The following is a 21,670-nucleotide window of genomic DNA, read 5'->3' as shown; positions in this document are numbered from 1 at the left end:
TTCACGAAAAAAAAAATTAATTTGAATTTGAATCACAGAATCATCTCCCAATCAGTGGCATTTGTTGTCTGTCCTAATCATTGGACACTCCCATCTGAGGAATAGTAAACCCAAAGAGAAAGCACAGGAAATACTCAGTGGAAAGGTAGAGATTATGTGTGAGCAACTAGGGCTGTGACCTGTCTGTAGCCAGTACACATTTAACACACTTACCTATTCCTTAAATGTTGCTCCGTGATAAAAATATAATTTCTCCATCAGTTGTCTTCTTTCTCCTCGATTCTGTTCCGTATAAGTTCATTCTGTTTGAGATCTGCCTTGATCTTTCAATATTTCAGTCTTGTTTCTAATTCATTCTTTGGGCTAGCAAAAACCTAGGAATTATGTGGAATTTTTTACTAATATTAACAATATTTTGTTTCAAGTTATTTTCAACTGGGTGTTCAGCATTAACAATTACCACTTATTGGATACTTAATTATATAGTTAGTGTAAGAGAATGTTTATAATATGAGCTACTTTTTTCTTAACAATCCCTATGAGATTGGCATTTTCACCAATTTTCAAATGTGACTTAAGACTCAGATTAAAAACATGTCCAAGATCATAAAGATAATAAAGGACATAGAATGAAAACTAAGTCTGACTTAAAAACCTATGCCTGGGCTCTTCAGAATACACATTTCTTGCATTCCATTTATACATTAGATTCCTCTGGTTAATGTAGATTTAACATTATAAACCTTGACTTCTGAGAATGGATTAAAATGTAAATGCCTAGATCCTCTTACAAAGCAAAATACAATAATAAAGATGGGTCCCAGATTTCTAATAGCCCAAAGAATGAATCAGTTGTGAAATTGGTTAGATTTTGATTTTGATTCTTTTGCTCTGTTTCAGTGCATTTATCATTGTATAATCTAGCTTTAGTTGAAATGTCTGCATAGAGTGAAAGTTTTTGAACCTTGCTTATAATCCCCCCAGCAGAAATATTTTTTAATACAGCCAAATTCTACTTACTCTTCCAATTTTGAGCTGTGTGGCCTTGCAAAAGTCAGTTTTCCAAGATCTTCCCACTGTAAAATTTTGCTTCTTTTTTGTATTAAAATCCTCTTGGATTAATTCGTATTTAAGAGATTGTTTGTTTTCCCAATTATTTGATGTCTTTTTCCATGGGTTCTTAAGAGTTTAGAAAAAATTAAAATAGTTTAGTGGTTAAGAGCTCTAATTCTGAAATCAGACCTGTATAAATATTACATGTTGTAACATGTAATATCTGATAGACACTAGACATTTTAACATCTGAGCCTCAGTTTCCTTTTCTATAAGATGGCTGTATGAATCACCTCATGAGGTTGTTATAGAAGCTATGTGAAGCACTTTTCATGATACTTTGTATAGTAGGGGCTAACTATTAATACTGCTAATTTAAATTTTGCAGTTTGTTCTTTGTGAAACAGAATAGTAGTATTTTAGGGCTAGAAGAAACACTTACTGATCATTTAATGAAGCACCCCTCTCATATGATATTAAAGTCCAGAGGAAGGGCAAAACCTAGTTTGAGGGTTTTTGGTGAATTGCTGATGGACCTGAAACTAATTTAATAATTTAAACCTAGTATCTTGGGTGCCTGGGTGGCTGAGTGGGTTAAAGCCTCTGCCTTCAGCTCAGGTCATGATCTCAGGGATTGAGCCCCACATTGGACTCTCTGCTCAGCAGGGAGACTGCTTCCCCCTCTCTATCTGCCTGCCTCTCTGCCTACTTGTGATCTCTCTCTCTCTGTCGAATAAATAAATAAAATCTTTTAAAAAAGAAATAAATCCAGTATTTTTGTGGACAAAGAGGTTGTGTTACTGTTATTGTATTGTTTTGTTCTCTTCACTTTTATCCATTGATTCTTTTTTTAAATCCCATTAAAACATTTGAGTTGTTTCCATTTTACCTATGTAACCATTTTAGTGTCATGGTAAGTCGGCATAAATACTTTTTTTTTTCTTTGTTTAGCTAGCTTTTTTCACACCCAAAATGGATCAGTCCACAGTATTAGAGGTGAAGCTCCAATACTAAACAGTGCAAACTGAAAAATCCGGTGTTCATTTATGGTTTCATACCGTCCTGCTAATGTTCTGATATGAGACATTGCTTCCCACAGTGGAGCAGGGCTTGTTTTGAGGGCTGATTAAGTGAAGGCTCTCTGGTCCACCTACAAACAGTAGTGATTTCAATAGGCATAATGAGGTGTTGTCTCTGTTCTCTCTTATGTTGTAGAGCCGACAATTAGAATCAGAAACTGGGACCACAGAGGAGCACAGTCTAAACAAGGAGGCTCGAAAATGGGCCACACGTGTGGCACGTGAGCACAAAAACATTGTTCACCAACAGCGGGTAAGTATAATAGAGTCTTAGGCGACATTTAGCTAATGTCAAACCAATTTAAGGAGTTGAGTTTTATTAATGTGAAAAATATCTTTATGTTTTTTCTGTAATTTCAGCCACTCAGCAGTATGCTCTCAGCTATCTAGTTAGCTTGGAAATTCCCTAAGCCTTTCAAGCAGCAACACAGTAATTTATTTTGCCATAAAATTTTCTAAGAAAAGCTAGTGATAGTGTATTACCATCTTTCAGGTAGTAGAAGAGACATGCCTGTGTTGAATTAAGCTTTTAATGACCAAGATAAAATTTTTGAAGACTTAACTGTAGAGTCCATGAAAGTGTATCTTTAAAAGGGGCACCTGGCTGGCTCAGTCAGTAGAGCATGCAACCCTTAATCACAGGATCGTGAGTTCAAGATCCAGAAGAGCTAAATAAAATTAAATTAAAAATTTAAAAACTAAAATTAAACACCAAAAAAATGTATATTCAAGGCTAAACTCTAAGCACAAGGTATAGTAAACTTTTTATAATTTCCATTTATTTATAACTTTTTCTTTACCTTCACATCCAGCTTATTAAAAGAATTATTCATGTCTAGGTTTCCTAACCTCACTTATTTTTTAGCCCATAATATTTGGACTTTTCCTACTTTCCCTTCCCTCACACTTCATACAGACTTCACTTGCCAAAATAACCAGTGGTCTGTGTTGCTAAATCCAAAATAGATACTTTTATTTCTCAAAACCTGTTGGCAGTTTCATCATAATCGACAACTCCCTTTGTGTTGAAACGCCCTCTTCTCTAGTTACCCATGACTTAACATTGTCCTGGTTTTCCTTCTGCCTCTCTAGCCATTCTTATATTCTTTGGTAGGTTTTTTCTTCACTTCATATTTAAATATTTAAATTTCTTAGAGTTCTGTATTAGGCTCTCTTCTTATTCTTTCTTCTTATTATAGGCACTCTTAACCAATGCCATGGTTTCACTTACCACAAATCATAAATTAATATCTCCAACATTAGACCTTTTTTCTGTGTATACATATATTCTCTTGCCTGCTTTGACTTCTTTTTACTGTCTCACAGGGATCCTGAGTTCAATGTTCCACTAATCTAATGCTGTAAAACAAAACACCTCAAACTTCATGCCACAAAAAAAGAGCATTTTTAATTGTCTCTTAGCACTCTGGAGATTGGATGGACTTAGCTTGCCACTTGTCACTGGGGAGTCTCCCATGTGGTTACAGTCAGATAGAGACTGGTGCTCAAGTCACCTCACAGGCCTCCCCACTGAAATATCTGGTGCTTGGAACAGGAGGACTTGATAGCTGGGAACTAGAACAGCTGGAGCTCCTCATGCATCTTGGTCTCTCTATGGTCTCTCCAGCACAGTGACTTCAGCTTAGCCGTTACATGGTGGCACAGGGCCCCAAAGGTTTGAGTCCCAAGAATGAGCCAAGTAGGAGCTATGTTATCTTTTCTGGTCTAGTCTCAGAAATAACATGATATTTATTACTGTGTAATTTTTTTGTTAACTAGCAGTCACAAAGGCCTTGTGTTGAGGTTCAGGGAGAGAGAACATAAACTCCACTTCTTGGTAGGGAAATAGCAAGGTTCTAGAAGAATATGTGGAATGGGAAATACTGTAGTAATTTTTTTTTTTTTTTCAAAAACAGTCTTGGGGCACCTGGGTGGCTCAGTGGGTTGAGCCTCTGCCTTCATCCCAGGGTCCTGGGATCAAGCCCCACATCGGGCTCTCTGCTCAGCGGGGAGCCTGCTTCCTCCTCTCTCTCTGCCTGCCTCTCTGCCTACTTGTGATCTCTGTCAAATAAATAAATAAAATCTAAAAAAAAAAAACAACCCAGTCTTCCAGTCTACCTTCTGGTTATAACAGTTTACATCCCTCTTGCATGCATAATAAAACTCGCCTCTTTACCCCAAATCTCTCCAAACCTGGTGTCAGACTGCAGTATAAATTTCAGAATCTGGTCATGTAAATGAGATTCATAGAGAGATGAGGCTTCTTGAGTGCAGTTTCTCTAACACAGTTTATCTCAAAGAATTTGTGAACTAGAGACAAGTTCTCTGTCTACCATATATCCAATAAATTGTAATTAGATGAGTTACTGCAGCTTTATACTTCAAAATGTTAAACACATAAGAGACTTTTTTTTATTAAAATGCTCTACCATAGGGGCGCTGGGTGACTCAGTGGGTTAAGTCTCTGCCTTCGGCTCGGGTCATGATCCCAGGGTCCTGGAATTGAGCCCCGAGTCAGGCTCTCTGCTCAGCGGGGAGCCTGCTTCCCTTCCTCTCTCTGCCTGCCTCTCTGCCTGCTTGTGATCCCTGTCTATCAAATTTAAAAAAAAAAAAATTTTTTTTAATAAAAAGAAAGAGAAATCCTCTTAAAAAAAAAAAAAGAATGGACTTACAGATAAATGGAACAAAAAAGAGTCTAGAAGTACATAGTCTATTGATTTCTAACAAAGATATAACTTATAAAAATGCTAAATAAATTGTAATAAAAATGAATCTAGTTATATTTTAAGCACATGACTAATTAGAGTGCCATGATGATTCAACACTAGAAAATTTATCAGCATAATAAATTGCATTTACCAAATAAATATGAAAAATTCTATGATTACTTTTATAATTACCAAAAAATCAAATGATAAAATTATCTCTTAGTGATTAAAAAGTAAAACAAAAGTCATAGCCAGCAAGATAAAGAATTTTTCATCCTAACAAGGATGTCTTCCTGAAACTTAGAGGAAACATTGTATTTGATGGTTGTGTCCATTTTCTATATGTGCCATAACAAATTACCATGAATTTAGTAGCTTAAAACAGTGCAAATATTTTATCTCACAGTTCTGTAGGTCAGACATCTGGGTGGGCTTGCCTGATTTTACTGCTCAGGCTCTAACAAGGCCAAAATGACATTGTTTTAGCTAGCTAGGCTGGCCTCTAGTGTAGAACCCACTTATAAGTTCATTCAGGTTGTTATGAGAATCTAGTTCCTAATAACTGTAGGACCTAGGTCCATACTCTTTCCTGTCATCTGGGAGCTACCCTTAGCTCCTGGAGGCTACTCTCTCTGATCCTTGCACATGGGCTTCTACATATCAGAGCCAGCAATGATGCACTGAATCCTTCCCATGCTTGGAATCAACTCCCTGACTTCCTTTTTGGCTGGTCTCTCATCTGATTCCAGCCAGAGGAAGTTCTCTGCTTATAAGGGGTCATAATGATTAGATTGAGCTACTAATCTCTCTATCTTAAATTCCATAACTCTAATATGTCTAAGTTATATTTTACATATTAACAGTTCTAGGATCAGATATATAAGAAATAGTTCAAAAAATACATGTAAATTGATGGGACAGTAATTATCTAGGGTGGGGGCATATAGTGGGATGTGCAAATATGAGACTTTCTGCCATTTTTTATTAGTTGTTGTTTTACAACAGAACTTTGTATGCATATAATTTTTTTTAAATTTTATTTTATTTATTTATTTGACAGAGAGAGAGCACAAGTAGGCAGAGAGACAGGCAGAGAGAGAAGGAAGCAGGCTCCCTGCTAAGCAGAGAGCCTGATGCGGGGCTCGATCCCAGGACCCTGGGACCACGACCCGAGCTGAAGGCAGAGGATGAACCCACCGAGCCACCCAGGTGTCCCTGCATATAATTTTTTTAGAAGATTTTTATTTATGTATTAGAGAGAGCAGGAACAGGGGAGGGGCAGAAGGAGAGGGAGAAGCAGGCTCCCCACTGAACAGAGTCCCAATGCGGGTTGGTTCCCAGGATGCTAGAGCAGGGTCTGAGCCCAATGGGGCCACCCAGGCAGCCCTGTATTCATTTAATTTTTAGAAATTAAGAAATTGAAGTATGCATATCAAAACATGCAATCCAAGTAAGGTTTGTAGATTGTGCCAATGTCAGTTTCCTGGTTTTTATATTATAGTACTGTTCTATAAATTGTTGCCTTGGGTGAAGGGGTGGCGGAACTTTCTGTACTACTTTTGCAACTTTGTATAATTATATCGCAAAGGTTTTTTTTTAATTAAAAAATAAGTGAAAAAATTAAACATTAAAAGAGGAATTGTGACCACTTGTCACTGAAGCCTTTTAAATTACCTGAATACTGTAATCACTTAAGCAAAAAAAGACAAAAAGAAAAAAGTCATTATTTTCCTGTTTTCTTTAATAGGTTTTAGATGATCTGGAATGTCATGGAGTTGCAGTGTCAGAACAAAGCCGAGCAGAGCTGGAACAGAAAATAGATGAAGCCAGAGAAAATATTCGTAAAGCAGAGGTGAGGTGGCAGCTCACTGGGGCATTTTCCCCAGCTCCAACAATATCACAGCTGTGGTGTATACGTGTAGAATTCAGCTGCTATCCACTGCTTAATTTGAAGATGACTCAGCAACTTTATCTGTGTCCGGAGTTTTATTTTTGATATCTGCTTCCTGCAAGACAGTGCATGTAACAAAAAGACACTGAACCTGTTATCTGGAGAGTTTATAATCAAGAAAAATTAACAGAAGAATTATACCACGATAAAGATACTAATTTTAAAGTTTTCACAAGGAACATAATAAATCAGTAAAATTAATGGCATAAAATTGATATATATATATATTTAGAGCCTTGAAAAGTCCTCCCCAATAATGGGAGGGGCAAAATTGGTTTTTGCCCCTCTCATTATGGTTCAGAGGCAAAATCTGATCTTTTAAAAAGAGAGACTTGGTTAAGTATCTGCTTAAGGCAAAAAACCTAACAATAGATTTTCATCTTTTGGTGAGGGGTCATGGAACCCTATTGAGGATTGTGTATGAAAGTGTGAAACCTTCTCTCCCCCCCCAACACACACATACACAAAAACCCCACACATTTTTGTGTACAGTGTCCAGAAGTTCATGTACCCTAGAGTAATATTCCCTGACCTGGTGGCAGAGAGGTAGAGATGGAAAGAAAGATATTATTTGCAAAGGCAGAAGACATAGGATACAATTAGGCAGTTTGATTTGTTTAGAGTGGAGGTTTTTTGAAGAAATAATGATAGGAAGTAAGCAAAAATTATTGTGGTTAGGACCAGTTCATGGATGACCTGTGCACGCTTGTGTATCATTACCTACCCAGTGCAACATGTTGAAGGGATGTTAGAAAGTAGACATCTTAGAAAGACAGACTATCCAGACCTCAAGGAGAATATTTTCCTGTTAGGAAGGCATAAAGAGTGCCAAAGATAGCTGAGACTGTAAAACATAAATGCCAAGGCGTGGTCCACACAAGTACTCTTAATACTTAAGGAACCCGGAGGACACAGAGACCACTGTGGGAGAAGTTGTCAGGGCAGGTAACACAGAAGAGGTAGAATTTGAGATGGGTGTTGACAGATGAGCAGTATTTAATTAGAGAAGCAGGGATAGCACAAGATTTATGCCATGTAATGTCAAGAGGCATAATTTGAACCAAAGGAAGAAGGAGGAAGACTTGAGCCTGGCATTGGGAAATACTCTCTAAGAGTCATTTGCCCAATGAGAGAAGTTCCCCTGGGACACAGTGTGGCACTGTAAGTGTACAAGATACCGCCAGCGTCTCTCTACAAGAGATTGGTTGAGGGTTAATCTAAACTAGTGATTTTCATATATCCCCTCAGGATTCTAGAGGTTTTGAGGAAGCGTTTCCTTGGTTGGTTGAGGGGGAAGGGGAGGGTGAGGGGAGAGGCAGCTTAGGCAAACAGAGGGAATGTGAGCTTGTTTTTGGCACAACCCCACGGAAGTGATCTGAACCAGGAAGGCTTGCCATCTGCCTGGTATAGAGAAACCCCAGTAAACCCAACTTGCCTTTGTCCCTGACACATGATCCACTGCCTCTACAGTGAAGAGGGCAGGGTGTACAATAAATAGTCGTTTTCCACTCTGAACTCGGTCAGGCTAAGCCACTACCCTAGGGTACCAGCCAAGTACTGCTGGCAGGCCTTCGCCTGGTCTGAGAGACACTGGCCTGTGTATGAGTTTCTCCTGCTGTTTGTTTCTCCATACTCTGAGTGAAGCCAGTTTTTGGAGCCCTGGTGGAACAGGACAAGTCTCAGAAGTTTTCTGAAGGGTGTGTTCTGTCTTGTATTTTCTATTTCCAAACTCCCTCCATGGTGTTACTGTCTGGTACCGTCCCTCCACCAAACCCCCAGGAGTAGCAGTAGTAGGTATTGGTCACACAAGTCTGCATTTAGGCTCAATGACCTGTTATTTCTGTGAGTGTGCTAAACAGCCCTGTGTTTGTTAGCTTAAAGCTAAAAATATGAAGTGAGATTCCCACAACAGATTGTCTCATTTTTCCTAATACCAGTATTTGAGTCTACATTCTCAGAGATAATTTTCTTACCAAAAATACGGAATATGCTAAAAACCATGATGCTGGATCTATTATCTCAGCTTCAAATATCTATGAAATATAGTTAATCCTACTATGGTCTTAAAATGATGTCTCATTTGATTTTCATATATCAGATATAAAGAATAACCCAGCTAAAATTAGATGGCAAATATGTGAGTGTAGTATTGGGGTAGTACTTACCAGACGGTCATAATGAGGTTTTTGGATAGACTTGACCACAAGAACCTTCAGAAGAATCGACATTAGTAGGTTGTATAGATTCCTCCTTTCTTCCCTTTGCCTGTACATCACTTGCATTGGATTTTCTCTTTCCATTTAGTAGTTATTTACTTTATTATAAATACCTAATCAAAAGGGAAAAAGCTGGTTAAAATTCCATTATATCCTTCATGTTTGGTTTATAACTCCAACCAACATAACTGTTACTCTTCCTTGTTGGCTAATCTATGTGATCCAGTCTTTTCTATATTGTGTTTCCATTCAGTGTTGCCAATTAGAATAAAAGCCTTCATGGCACTCTGTAATAAACTTTTTCCAAACATAAGAAATCAAAATATAAATGGTCTGTGCTTTTCCAAAGAGTAAGGTTTATATAGTGATTAATTAATTATTGGCTGGTTAATGTGTCATAGATTTGCTAATTGATTAACTTAACAGATACTTAATGAATACCTGCCATGTGCTAGATACTGATGAGCATATACTGTACACACAGTGATAAACACACCTTTGTTCTATTGTTATGATCTCTATGATAGTTACAAAGATCTTTGTATTAGATGTGGTACTGTTTGCATCCGCTGACAAATTCAAGAATTGAAACAAAGTAATAGCTGCTTAAGTTAAACTTTAATAACAGTCTTCTTAACCTGATATTTAGGTATTTGAATTTTTTGAAATGCCTTTTGTCACACAGACACACACAGTCTTCATCTGACTTAGCATTCCTATTTTAAACGTAGCTTGCCAAGAGACCAAGAATTTTAAATACCATCTTTTTGGAAGCTGTACATGACTTATGTTGTTCCAGAACACCATTATTTTTTGCATGTTTAGATTTTTCCTTTTATTTGGATTGAGGGCAGTTCTCTTTTTTTTGACAGTGAGGAGACACAAAGAGGAGAAATTTAATGTAAGAGGTCAAAGATACCCAGAAATTTTTAGTAACTCACATTTGGGGTGAGGCCTCCTGAAGGAACTATAGACAATATGATTCTTTCTTTAAGATGTTAACTATAGGGGCGCCTGGGTGGCTCAGTGGGTTAAGCCTCTAACTTCGACTCAGGTCATGATCCCAGGGGCCTGGGATCGTGTCCCGCATGGGGCTCTCTGATCAGCAGGGAGCCTGCTTCTCCTCATCTCTCTCTCTGTCTGTCTCTCTGCCTATTTGTGATCTCTCTCTCTGTCAAATAAATAAATAAAATCTTTTAAAAAAAAAGATGTTAACTATATTGGGGCACCTGGGTGGCTCAGTGGGTTAAGCCTCCTTCTTCAGCTCAGGGTCCTGGGATTGAGCTCCATATCGGGCTTTCTGCTCAGTGGGGAGCCTGCTTCCTCCTCTCGCTCTGCCTGCCTCTCTGCCTACTTGTGATCTCTGTCAAATAAATAAATAAAATCTTTTAAAAAAAGATATTAACTATATTTTTATTTATTATTTATTTATTTATTTATTCGTCAGAAAGAGTGAGAGAGAGAGAGAGCACAAGCAGGCAGAGTTGCAGGCAGAGGGAGAGAGAGGCGGGCTCCCCTCCGAGCAAGAAGCCCAATGTGGGACTCGATCCCAGGACCCTTGGACCATGACCGCAGCTGAAGGCAACGGCTTAACCGACTGAGCCACCCAGGTGTCCCAAGATATTAACTATATTTTTAAAATCTGAATTGAATGTACATTTGAAATCCAAAGTACAATAACAAAGTGAATTAACAAAACCAAGAAATATCACTTATTATCTATATAAACACATTTTCTTTTAAATTGTCATCCTATAAGGTTCTGTTGGGAATTCAGAATTATGTCATCCTTGTACCTCAGTGACTCAAAAAATGACAATCAATACCCTTACCAGCATGCGCTAGGAGAAACCTAAAAATTTCAGTTGCATAAAATGTGAAGCCTCATCCACCTCAAGATTAAGGAAATGCTAAGGATGAGCCTACTATAAAGACAGAATTTCCAGTTGTGTTATATTCAGATTTACGTCACCTCTGGTCCTGTTATTGCAGGTTTTCACTGTGCTCATGTAACATAATATGTCAGCAGACCTTTTGACTAATCACTTTCTTTCATTTTTATTGTGAAAATTTTCAACAACATATAAAAGATGAAGAGTAAATACATATTTCTCATATGCTAAATTCAACCATTGATATTATGCAATATTGGCTTTGTATGTTTGTTTCTGTTCTATATAATAGAAGTTAAAGCTAGAGGCCTGACTAGGTGCTCTATGCAAACAATGAGTCATGGAACAATACATCAAAAACTGATGATGTACTGTGTGGTGACTAACATAACATAATGAGTTGTTTGTTGTTTTTTTTTTTTTTTTATCTCAAGGCCATGGGGCACCTGGTGGCTCAGTTGGTTGGGCGACTGCTTTCAGCTCAGGTCATGATCCTGGAGTCTCAGGATCGAGTCCCTCATTGGGCTCCCAGCTCCACGGGGAGTCTGCTTCTCCCTCTGACTTTCTCCTCGTTCATACTCTCTCTCACTGTCTCTCTCTCTCTCTCACATAAACAAATAAAATGTTTTAAAAAATAAAATAAAAATCTCGAGGCCTGATTTGAATGAGTGCTTTAGGCAAGAATACTTTATAGATGATGCTGTTTTTCATCACACGGATGTTTTTATCAAGTTAATCAACTCTATTAATGATGCTAGTAGTAGTTACCTAATAGGTGATGCTACCAGGTCTTCCACCTTTTAAAGTTCCTTTTTAGTACTTGCAGCTAGCAAGTACTAGTCATCTCCAGTAGTGGCAAATGGGTATTTTTCACTCTTACTTACTTTACTCATTATGATTTTATGGAATTTTAAAAATCACCTATATCAAGGTATAATATACAAACAATAAAATGAAACCATTTCAAGTGAAGGGTTTGGTGAGCTTGGACAAATGCATCTCCCTTAATATTCACCACCACAATCAAAGTGCCAAATATTTCTGTCATCCCCCCAGAGTTCTCTTGTGACCAGGCAAGAACTGACCTGCTTTCTATCATACAGGTTAGTTCAGCTTCAACTTCATGAATATTAGATTACTTGATATCATCCTACACATCACATGCAAAGATCACCCCTCACATTTTCATCCAGCCTTACTTTTTGTCTTAAGTTCAGTTTGATGAGCTAGAATATACTCAAGGCCACTGATCATTTCTTCTGTAGTATGTAATCTACTGTTAAGGCCATCCTGTGAATGTTTATTTCAGATATTACAGTTTCAGCTCTATAAGTTCTGTTTGGTTCTTTATATTCTCTTTATATTCCCAGTTCATGCCTGTTTACCTTCATGTTTTCCTTTAAATCCTTAAGTGTATTTATAATAATGACTTTAAGTCCTTGTCTGCTCTTTCCATCATCTGTTATTTATCTCTTTCTTATTGATTAATTTTTTTCCTTTAGTTATGGCTCATGTTTTTCTGTTTTTCAAATACCTAGTAGAAATTGTGTTTCATTATTGAATCTGAATTCTCCTTTCTTTTTTAAAGGCTATTGAGTTTTGTTCTGACAGTCATGTCAGCTCCAGATCAGGTTAATCCTCTGGAGTTTGATTTTTAAGTTTTGTTGGGGTTGGTTTAGAATAGCCATTCCGGTAGGGCAAATTTAGCCCTATTGCCAGTGCATTTCCTTTCTTGTAGTTTCTTGATATGCCATAAGTACCCAATAAGATTTCTCAGTCTGGCTGGATAGAACTGTAATATCTTTCAGCCCTGGGAATTTTTCAGTTCACAGCTCTGTGGTAGATATTTTTTCCTCACGTCATTATCCTTTACTTCTCCTCATAGGGTCAGTCCCACCTTATATATTCTCAATTTGTTATAGATTTTTATTAATTTCATCTGTTTTCCATTATAGATGGCCTCTTTGACGCCCCATAGTGTCTGAATTCAGCCAGTGAGAGTCCATTTAGCCTTCCATGTCCTTTTGATGTTATTCCCATCAGTCTTTGAACAGTTTCCTGCTTTCTCACACAGGCTTGCTATCATAGACTCACCTTGTATTCTCCCTGATCATACTTAGAATTAAGTCTGATTCTCCACTGAGCTCTGATTTCTGTTTATAGAGGATTGTAGTTAGACACCCAGGTCTAGGATGTGAAGGTGCTTATTGTAATGAGTGTCATTGATGTCTTGGCCCTTTCTTTGTTTTCGGAGCTAGAAATTTATTGTTGTTTTTTTTTTAATCATGAGTTCATGTTGTTATTTACAATTAAGATTTAAAATTAGGAGGATTTTGTTGAATTTCTTCGATTTTCTATTTGTCTTTTTTTGCTTATGGTCGAAATTTTGTAACAATATTTTGTTTTATCCTGCAATATACCGAAGTTTCAGAATTACAATGGAAATATTAATGGTAAACTAGAGCAAAATTTAAGATTTCTTTGCAGTTTGTTTTGAATGTAGACTGACTCCACAAGATTTCTGCTTCTGGTAATAAGAAACTAGCTCATATTAGACTAATCCTCCTTTAGATAACAGTCATTAACCTGGGGCAAAAATACTTAATAGAATTGGAAGATATCCAAGCCATGTAAAAACTAGAAAGTCCCTTAAAAGAATGGGACTATATTTGGAGATATGTACAGTAAGCAGCTCTTTGTGACAAGGGGCTACATGACTAGAATTCAAGCACAGAGCCTTGATCTTATTGCTTGAGGATGAATGTTGGGGAGCTCTCAAGTTTCATATATGTAAATAACTTGCAAATTCTCAGCCAAACCTGGATACATTTGTGGAACAGAAACTCCCAGAAGCTTGACAGGAAATAGTAGTTGGAAGGCAAAATAACTGAGCCAGAATTTTAGCTTTTGCTCACCACAGGGAGTAACATTAACCATTAAAATATTGGTGTGGCTATAATATCAGACAACATAGACTACAGGACAAGAAATATTAAAAGGGATAATTTGGGGCGCCTGGGTGGCTCAGTGGGTTAAGCCCCTGCCTTCGGCCTAGGTCATGATCCCAGGGTCCTGGGATCGAGCCCCACATCGGGCTCTCTCCTTGGCGGGGAGCCTGCTTCTCCCTCTCTCTCTCTGCCTGCCTCTCTGCCTACTTGTGACCTCTCTGTCTCTCTCTGTCAAATAAACAAATAGAATCTTTAAAATAAAGAAATAAAAAAAAATAAAAGGGATAATTTATAATGATTAAAAGTAAGGTCGTCATGATCTTTTCCATCAAGAAGACACAACAATTCTGAATGTGTTGTAGCTAATAATGGAGCAACTAAATACTGAAGCAAAAAACTGACAGAACTGAAAGAAGAAATAGATATATCTACAATGGTAATCAGAGATGTCAACATTACTTTCAGTAATTAGAACGAGGGGCTAGAAAATCAGCAAGGATCAAGACTTGAACAACCCTGTCAACTAACTTTAACTAATTGGCATATATAGGACACCCCATAAGGATAGAGTACTTATTCTTTTAAAGTACACACAGAACGTTCAGCAAGACCAGCTAGACCATAAACCAGTGTCAGTTAGTTTAAAAGTATTGCTGTCACTCAGAGTATGTTCTCGGACCCATCAGAATTAAATTAAAAATCAATAATAGATACCTGAAAAATCTCCAGATATTTGGAAATTAAATTATTTAGACACAATAATCTGTGGCTGCCTTAAAACACACCACACACACACACACACACACACACACACCCCTCCAGACCCAGCTTTATGGCAAAAACGACTTACTGTCTCTCACCATTCTGGGTGTTGACTGTGCATTTGTTTTGCAGGTTTTTCCTGAGATTACTCAAGGAGCTACATTCATCCAGAGGGTCTGCTAGAGTGCTGAGCCTTTTTTCCAAATGGTCTTTCATCCTCAAATATGCTAAACTAGGCTTCCGTAGATGGTGGAGACACATTCCCAGAAATCAGTCTTAATTGCACTTAATCAGATCTCTGCTAGAATCAAATTTGCATATGGTCCATCAAAGATCACATGAATAAGCCAAGAATCAATGTGGGAGGGAACAACATGGATAGCAAGAGGCATGATTCCTTGGCAGTAACATTTTACCAAAATTGTTAGGACCTTGTTAAATCATTTTTCTCATCTGTAAAATGGAGTTTATGATACCCATCCCTAGAATTGTTGTGTGGATTAAATGAAATAATCATATAGTTCCTAGTACATGTGATAAAAGTTGTTTGGAGTGGTTTTTTTTAAGACACCAAAGGTAATTTAGAGTGGCAAATACTATCATTTTATTCATTTATTTATTTTCATTCATTTCCTATTACACCAAGATTATGTATTTTAAAAGAACTGGCTTTTAAAACATCATTTTAAAAAGCTCTATCTCTTCACAGATTCTAAAATGATTTGGTCAAGTAGTATCTGGGATGCAATCAAGTTACAGAGACTTGTGCTCTGCAAATTTTAATCAACTGGTAAATCATCAAAATTCATTTGAAAACCCTGGAAAATTCTTCTTTTAAATAGTTGATAAAATATAAACAGTTGGAACTCTGGAGGAAAGATAGCTATGATTATTCTAGAGCTATAATCTAAAAATCTAACTTTTGCAAATGCCATGCTCATCAGCCATTTGCTAAAGTACTGACAAAAATACGTCTTATGAAAATGAAATTACTTGGTATTGAAAAAACAGAATATATTGATATATCTCTCCCTCCCTCTCACTCTTGCTCTCGCTCTTTCTCCTTTTTTGTTGTGTATCTCTGCTTCTGCAGTTAAATGACTTAGATTTATTATTTCCAAGAAGGAGTTTGTTGGTTCACTCTTCTTTCCTAGAACATTTTATTGCCTGTATTTGTTTAAAATGCATACTAGAATGGTGCAAAGACAACTGGATATTTACTTGCAGAAGAATGGAGTTGGGCCCCTACCTCATACCATATACAAAAATAAACTTGAAATGATCAAACACCTAAATATAACAGCAGAAGCTATAAAGCACTCACAAGAAACCATAGGAGCAAATCTTTGTGACCTTCGATTAATTTCTTAGATATGAAACCAAAAGCCCAAGCAACAAAAGAAAAAAATAGATAAATTGGATTTTATCAAAATTAAAAACTTTCTTCTTCAAAAGATACAATCAAGAAAGTGAGGGTGGCTGGGTGACAGACATTGGGAAGGGTGAGTATGTTCTATGGTGAGCGCTGTGAATTGTGCAAGACTGGAGAATCACAGACCTGTCCCCCTGAAACAAAGACTACATTTTATGTTAATTTTTTTTAAAAGTAAAAAAAAAAAAAAAAAAAAGATCGAGTAGACATAAAAATAAAAGATAAAATTTAACAAGAAAAGTGAAAGACAGGGGCACCTGGGAGGCTCAGCTGGTTAAGCATCTGCTTTCGGCTCAGGTCATGATCCTGGGGTCCTGGGATTGAGCCCCATGTCGAGCTTCATGCTCAGTGGGGAGCCTGCTTCTCCCTCTCTCTCAGCAGCTCCCCCTCCTTGTATGCACGCGCTTACTCTCTCTCTCTGTCAAATAAATAAAAAGTCTTTAAAAAAATGAAAGACAACCCACAGGATGGGAAAAAATATCTGTAAATCATGTGTCTGATGAGAGACTTTTATTTAGAATACAGAAAAACTCTTAGAATAAAGACAAAGACAAAATAAAAAGAACATTAAAAAGACAACCCATTTTAAAAATGAGCAAAGTATCTGAATAGACAGACATTTCTCTGAGAAGATAGACAGATGACTAATAAGTCCATGAAAAGATGCTTCACATAATTAGTCATCAAGGAAATACAAATCAATACTACAATGAGAAACTATTTCACACCCATTAGGATGACTATAATCGAAAAGGCAGACATTAACAAGTATCTTTCAGGATGTGGAGAAACGCTAACCCTCTTACCCTGCTGGTGGGATTGTCAAATGAGGCAGCTGCTTTGGAAAACAATCTGGCATTTTCCCAAGTGGCTAAACATTGCATGATTTTATGACCAAGCAATTTCAGTCTGAAGTATATGCACACATACAGAGAAATAAAAGCATGTTTACACAAAAACTTATACACTAATGTTTAAAGACACATTATTCATATTAGGCAAAAAAATTGAAATAATCCAAGTGTCTATCAGCTGACAAATAGCTAAAGTTGTTGGTAATTTGATTCTGCTAGAATCAGGATGTTATTTGGCCATAAAAAGGAATGAAATACACACACTACACCATACATGCTACAACATGAAAACACAATGCTGAGTGAAAGAAGCCAGACACAAAAGGCCACATATTATATGGTTCTATTTATATTAAATGTTCAGAATAGGCAAATCTGTAGAGAGAGAAAGTAGAATAGTAACTGGAATAGGGATAAGGGAGCAATGGTTAAAGGATTATGGGGTTTCTTTTTTTTTTTTTTTAAGATTTTATTTATTTATTTGACAGAAAGAGATCACAAGCAGGCAGAGAGGCAAGCAGAGAGAGAGGAGGAAGCAGGCTCCCCACTGAGCAGAGAGCCTGATGCAGGCCTCGATCCCAGGACCCTGAGATCATGACCCGAGCCGAAGGCAGCGGCTCAACCCACTGAGCCACCCAGGCACCCTGTGGGGTTTCTTGTGGAGATAATTAAAATGTTTTAAAATTGATTGTGGTGATAGTGGCACATACCTGTGAATATACCCTTAGTCATTGAAATGTACACTTTATTTTATTTTTTAAGATTTTATTTATTTGTCAGAGAGCAAGAGAAAGAGAGCTCAAGCAGGCACTAAGGCAGGCAGAGGGAGAAGCACGCTCCCCGCCAAGCAGGGAGCCTGATGTGGAACTCGATCCCAGGACCCTAGGTCATGACCTGAGCCAAGGTTAGACGCTTAACCGACTAACCCACCCAGGTGTCCCTGAACTGTACACTGTAAATGGGTGAATTTTATAGTATATGTAAGCTTTAGCTCAGTAAAGCTATTGCCAAAATAATTATTAGAAGAATAAATATATATATATATTTTTTTTCTTTGAGATTTTATTTATTTGACAGAGATGACAAGTAGGCAGAGAGGCAGGCAGAGAGAGGAGGAAGTAGGCTCTCCACGGAGCAGAGAGCCCTATGCGGGGCTCAATCCCAGGGTCCTGGGATCATGACCTGAGCCGAAGGCAGAGGCTTTAACCCACTGAGCCACCCAGGTGCCCCAAGAATAAATATATTTTTGCAAGGCTGTTTACCAAATTGCATACCTCCAAGCTAAAAACTTGAATTACTTTATATAAGGATCTGTATGATATTCAAAACCACTGAATTGTACACTTTAAAATTATTAAGATGGCAGTTTATGTAACATGAATTTTATCTCATTTTTTAAAGTATTTAGAGAGAGAGAGAGTAGGGGGAGGGGGAGGAACAGAAGGAGTGGGAGGGAGTTTCAAGCAGACCCCACTGAGTGCAAAGCCTAATGTGGAGCTCAGTCTCACAACCCTGAGATCATGACCAGAACTAAAACCCAAAGTCAGATGCTTAACCAACTAAACCACTAAACCAGGTGCCCCAATTTTATCTCAATTTTTAAAAATCTGTATGCTTAAAAATCTTAGGAATACAAAATAAATTCAGCAATGAGAGCTCAAGTGAAACAAGTCAGAGCTTAGGTCACTTTTTTTTTTCCTACGCTCCACATCTAACATGGGCTTGAACTCACAACTCTGAGATTAAGAGTCACATACTCTACCAAGGGAGCCAACCAGGTGCTAATAGAAGAGCTCAGATCAATTTGATACCAGCTTCTGCAGCTGAGAATCCAGAGAGTGGTCAGAATTGCACACCAGCAGGGTTCAGTGAACACACTCGTTGGTCCAAAAGTCCCATAGAAAGGCCATGAAGTGAAGGTTGAAATTTATCAAACAAGCCAAATCTTCTCACTGGAGTCTTCACATGTTGAAGGAAGAGACCATCTCTCTATTATGCAGAACAATGAAGCTGAATTTACTACTTGCTAAGCAAGAGAGAATGATACTTAAAAATACAGTCTCTCTGAAGAAACAACTAATATCTAGGGTTTTGAGAAATGTGGATTTCAGGGATTGGCAGATTTTCAAAATTTACGGATTGGTTCACTTGCAGCTGTGCTATCTAGAGATGGGTGGGCTGTGGGAAGCAGGAGTGGGAACCTGACTACTGGTGGTGGCTGGTGTGAGGCTGTCCCTGCCTGGCTTCCAGGCTCGGCTGCTGGATCCAGACAGGTTCAAACTGGTTCTGTGGTTACTTGCTTATGACTTGGAACACGAGTCAGAGAACAAGCAGTCTTTCAGTTCCTTGAATTTGGAGACTAGGAACTTTTTGTTTTCTATCTCTTACTGTTTCTGACAACTACACCGTAATTTAATTCAGATCTTTACCCAGTAGTTCAGTCAGGAGTCACTGAAGTTTTTAACCAGGGGAGTGACATGATGAGATCATTTGAAAACTTGTAAGTCTAGGAGATGGGTTAGAAGGCTGTGGAACATGCTGGATTTTAGGATGTCTGAGGTGTAGCCTTATTAAAAGGAAAAGAATGCAGACTTTATGGTGTATCCTCCCGGACATAAGTTCTGTTGATGTAGCTTGTCAAAATGAAGGTGTGCCATTTACCCTCATTTCTGTTCCAGGTTTCCTCCCTTCTCTCCACGTGAAAAGTTAACATTTATCCCAAGGTAGCATTGCTAGTAAATATCAAGATCATTCTAATCAGTAAATCAGAAACAACTTTTAAAAAACACACACATTGATTTGAGGGAGGAAAAAATGCCTGGATTTCTGACCACTTTCTTGGTTTTCTTAGATAATTAAGTTGAAAGCTGAAGCCCGGCTGGACCTGCTAAAGCAGATCGGTGTTTCTGTGGACACGTGGCTGAAGAGTGCAATGAATCAAGTAATGGAAGAACTGGAAAATGAACGATGGGCTCGCCTTCCTGCAGTGACAAACAACGGCACTTTACACTCGGTAGGGTTTCTCTTCTTGGCTGTGATGGCTGTGACAGTTGAAGGATGCCATTCTCTGACTGTGTAACCAAACCTGAAAATAGCCAAAATTTAAAAGAAAAAATAGTGGTCTTGCTAGCAGTTTGGTTTCTTTGCCTTACCCTATCACTGAGTTAAACTTGGTACAGCAAGAGGAAAAAAGTCATGCTTTTTTTTTTTTTTACCGTGCAGTGAAGAACATATTATCTCTTGTTGGTTTACCCGTACCACTTTACCAAACTCCTTATCCCATTCATGAAGAGAGATGCTTCTTGTCCAGAAGTAGCAGAGTAAAAATTTTAATCTAGAGTTTCTGAAGTGCTCAGAGATCTTCTCTAGGTACAAATGAAAACTAAGATGCAGAGAGTCATAAACAGTCTCAAAGAAGGGAAGGGAACACTTCTGGTCTGTGGCTTATTTAATCTGTTTGATTTGCAAGGGCTTTCACGCTCTGCTCACTGTATCATCGTCCGAGACACAGGGCAGGGATGGTGTGACAAAGAAGGCCACAGCTCAAGCTGGTGTTTTCCTGCTTCAAGTCCAGGGCTGTTTCTACTCTGACGTCATCCAGTTCAACCTCAGTTTTTCATGTTGGAGATCTGAGTGCCAGAAAAGTTCCGTGATTTCCATGTTACTACATAGGTGGATATATGATTTCTAGCTGGTCAGCCAAAGTAGTTCCTGCTGCTGCCTCCCCCTCATTACTCTCTCTCTCTCATCCTGTTTATTTCCTTATGGCATTTATTACAGTCTGTCCTTGCCTTCTTTATTTGTCTTCTTTGTCTGTCTTCCTCCCTGGAATGTAATTTCCATGTCTGCCTGATTCACTGCTGTGCACAGCAAAGAGCCTGGCACATAGTAGGTACTCAGTAAATATCTGCTGAAGGAAGAAATGAAAGGTCAGATGGACGAATAGATGGAGTAGTGGCAAATTAAAAGCTAAAACTTTTACTCTCTGAACTTCTGACTATATCCATAGTGCTTCTTCAGTGCTTATGCCCTTCAGATAAAAGGGATCCTTGCTAGAGAAACTGGCTAAAGTTTAAGAATATTCCTGAAAGTTTTGTCAATTTTTTTACATAACATTCTGATTTTCTTTTTTTTTTTTATTTTTTTTTAAATTTTTTTTTTTTAAGATTTTATTTATTTATTTGACAGAGAGAGATCACAAGTAGGCAGAGAGGCAGGCAGAGAGAGAGAGGAGGAAGCAGGCTCCCTGCTGAGCAGAGAGCCCGATGTGGGACTCGATCCCAGGACCCTGAGATCATGACCTGAGCCGAAGGCAGCGGCTCAACCCACTGAGCCACCCAGGCGCCCACATTCTGATTTTCTAATGGGAATACACTTGCACATTTAAAGAAGACTGTGTATGGGTGTGCATTTTAAGGAAAAACAGTCTATTAAAAGCTTATTTTTGTTTTACTATTAATGGTAATCCAGCTAAGGAAAGTAGGCACACATCACCCACTTGACTTTGGGGTTAGAAGAACTTGCCCTGTTTTCAATATGACAAAGTTGCTCCACAACATGGAATATCCCTTCTAACACAATTCCCCTCTGCTTCAGGTTATTTTTTTGTACAGAACTTAAGATGATAGCAAATTCCAGACACAAACTTTCTTACGGCGTCTTCAGTGGCACTGTTGGAAACCAACCAAACACGTGATTTCCCTTAGACTAGTACCTTTTCTGACTAACTCAGCTGAGCAGGCATTTATCCCCTCAGTTCTTGCCTACTTCCTGGG

The 21,670-nt window shown here is 38.1% G+C and overlaps 1 protein-coding gene across 2 annotated transcripts in view; it reads left to right on the top strand.

The window, feature by feature from the left end:
• FCHSD2 (FCH and double SH3 domains 2) overlaps window positions 1-21,670 on the top strand; it is a 287,876-nt gene that overhangs the window by 241,591 nt on the left and 24,615 nt on the right. For both annotated transcript variants that reach the window (XM_059410167.1, XM_059410160.1), the window contains 3 exons: window positions 2,269-2,385; window positions 6,588-6,692; window positions 19,747-19,908. In XM_059410167.1, coding sequence (XP_059266150.1) covers window positions 2,269-2,385; window positions 6,588-6,692; window positions 19,747-19,908 — 384 coding nt within the window. The remainder of the gene's footprint in view (window positions 1-2,268; window positions 2,386-6,587; window positions 6,693-19,746; window positions 19,909-21,670) is intronic.

The sequence above is a fragment of the Mustela nigripes genome, chromosome 1 (genome assembly GCF_022355385.1).
Source record: "Mustela nigripes isolate SB6536 chromosome 1, MUSNIG.SB6536, whole genome shotgun sequence".
NCBI classification, from domain to species: Eukaryota; Metazoa; Chordata; class Mammalia; order Carnivora; family Mustelidae; genus Mustela; species Mustela nigripes.
The sequence above is the reverse complement of the archived record's forward strand: the minus strand, read 5'-3'. Positions and strand labels throughout refer to the sequence as shown.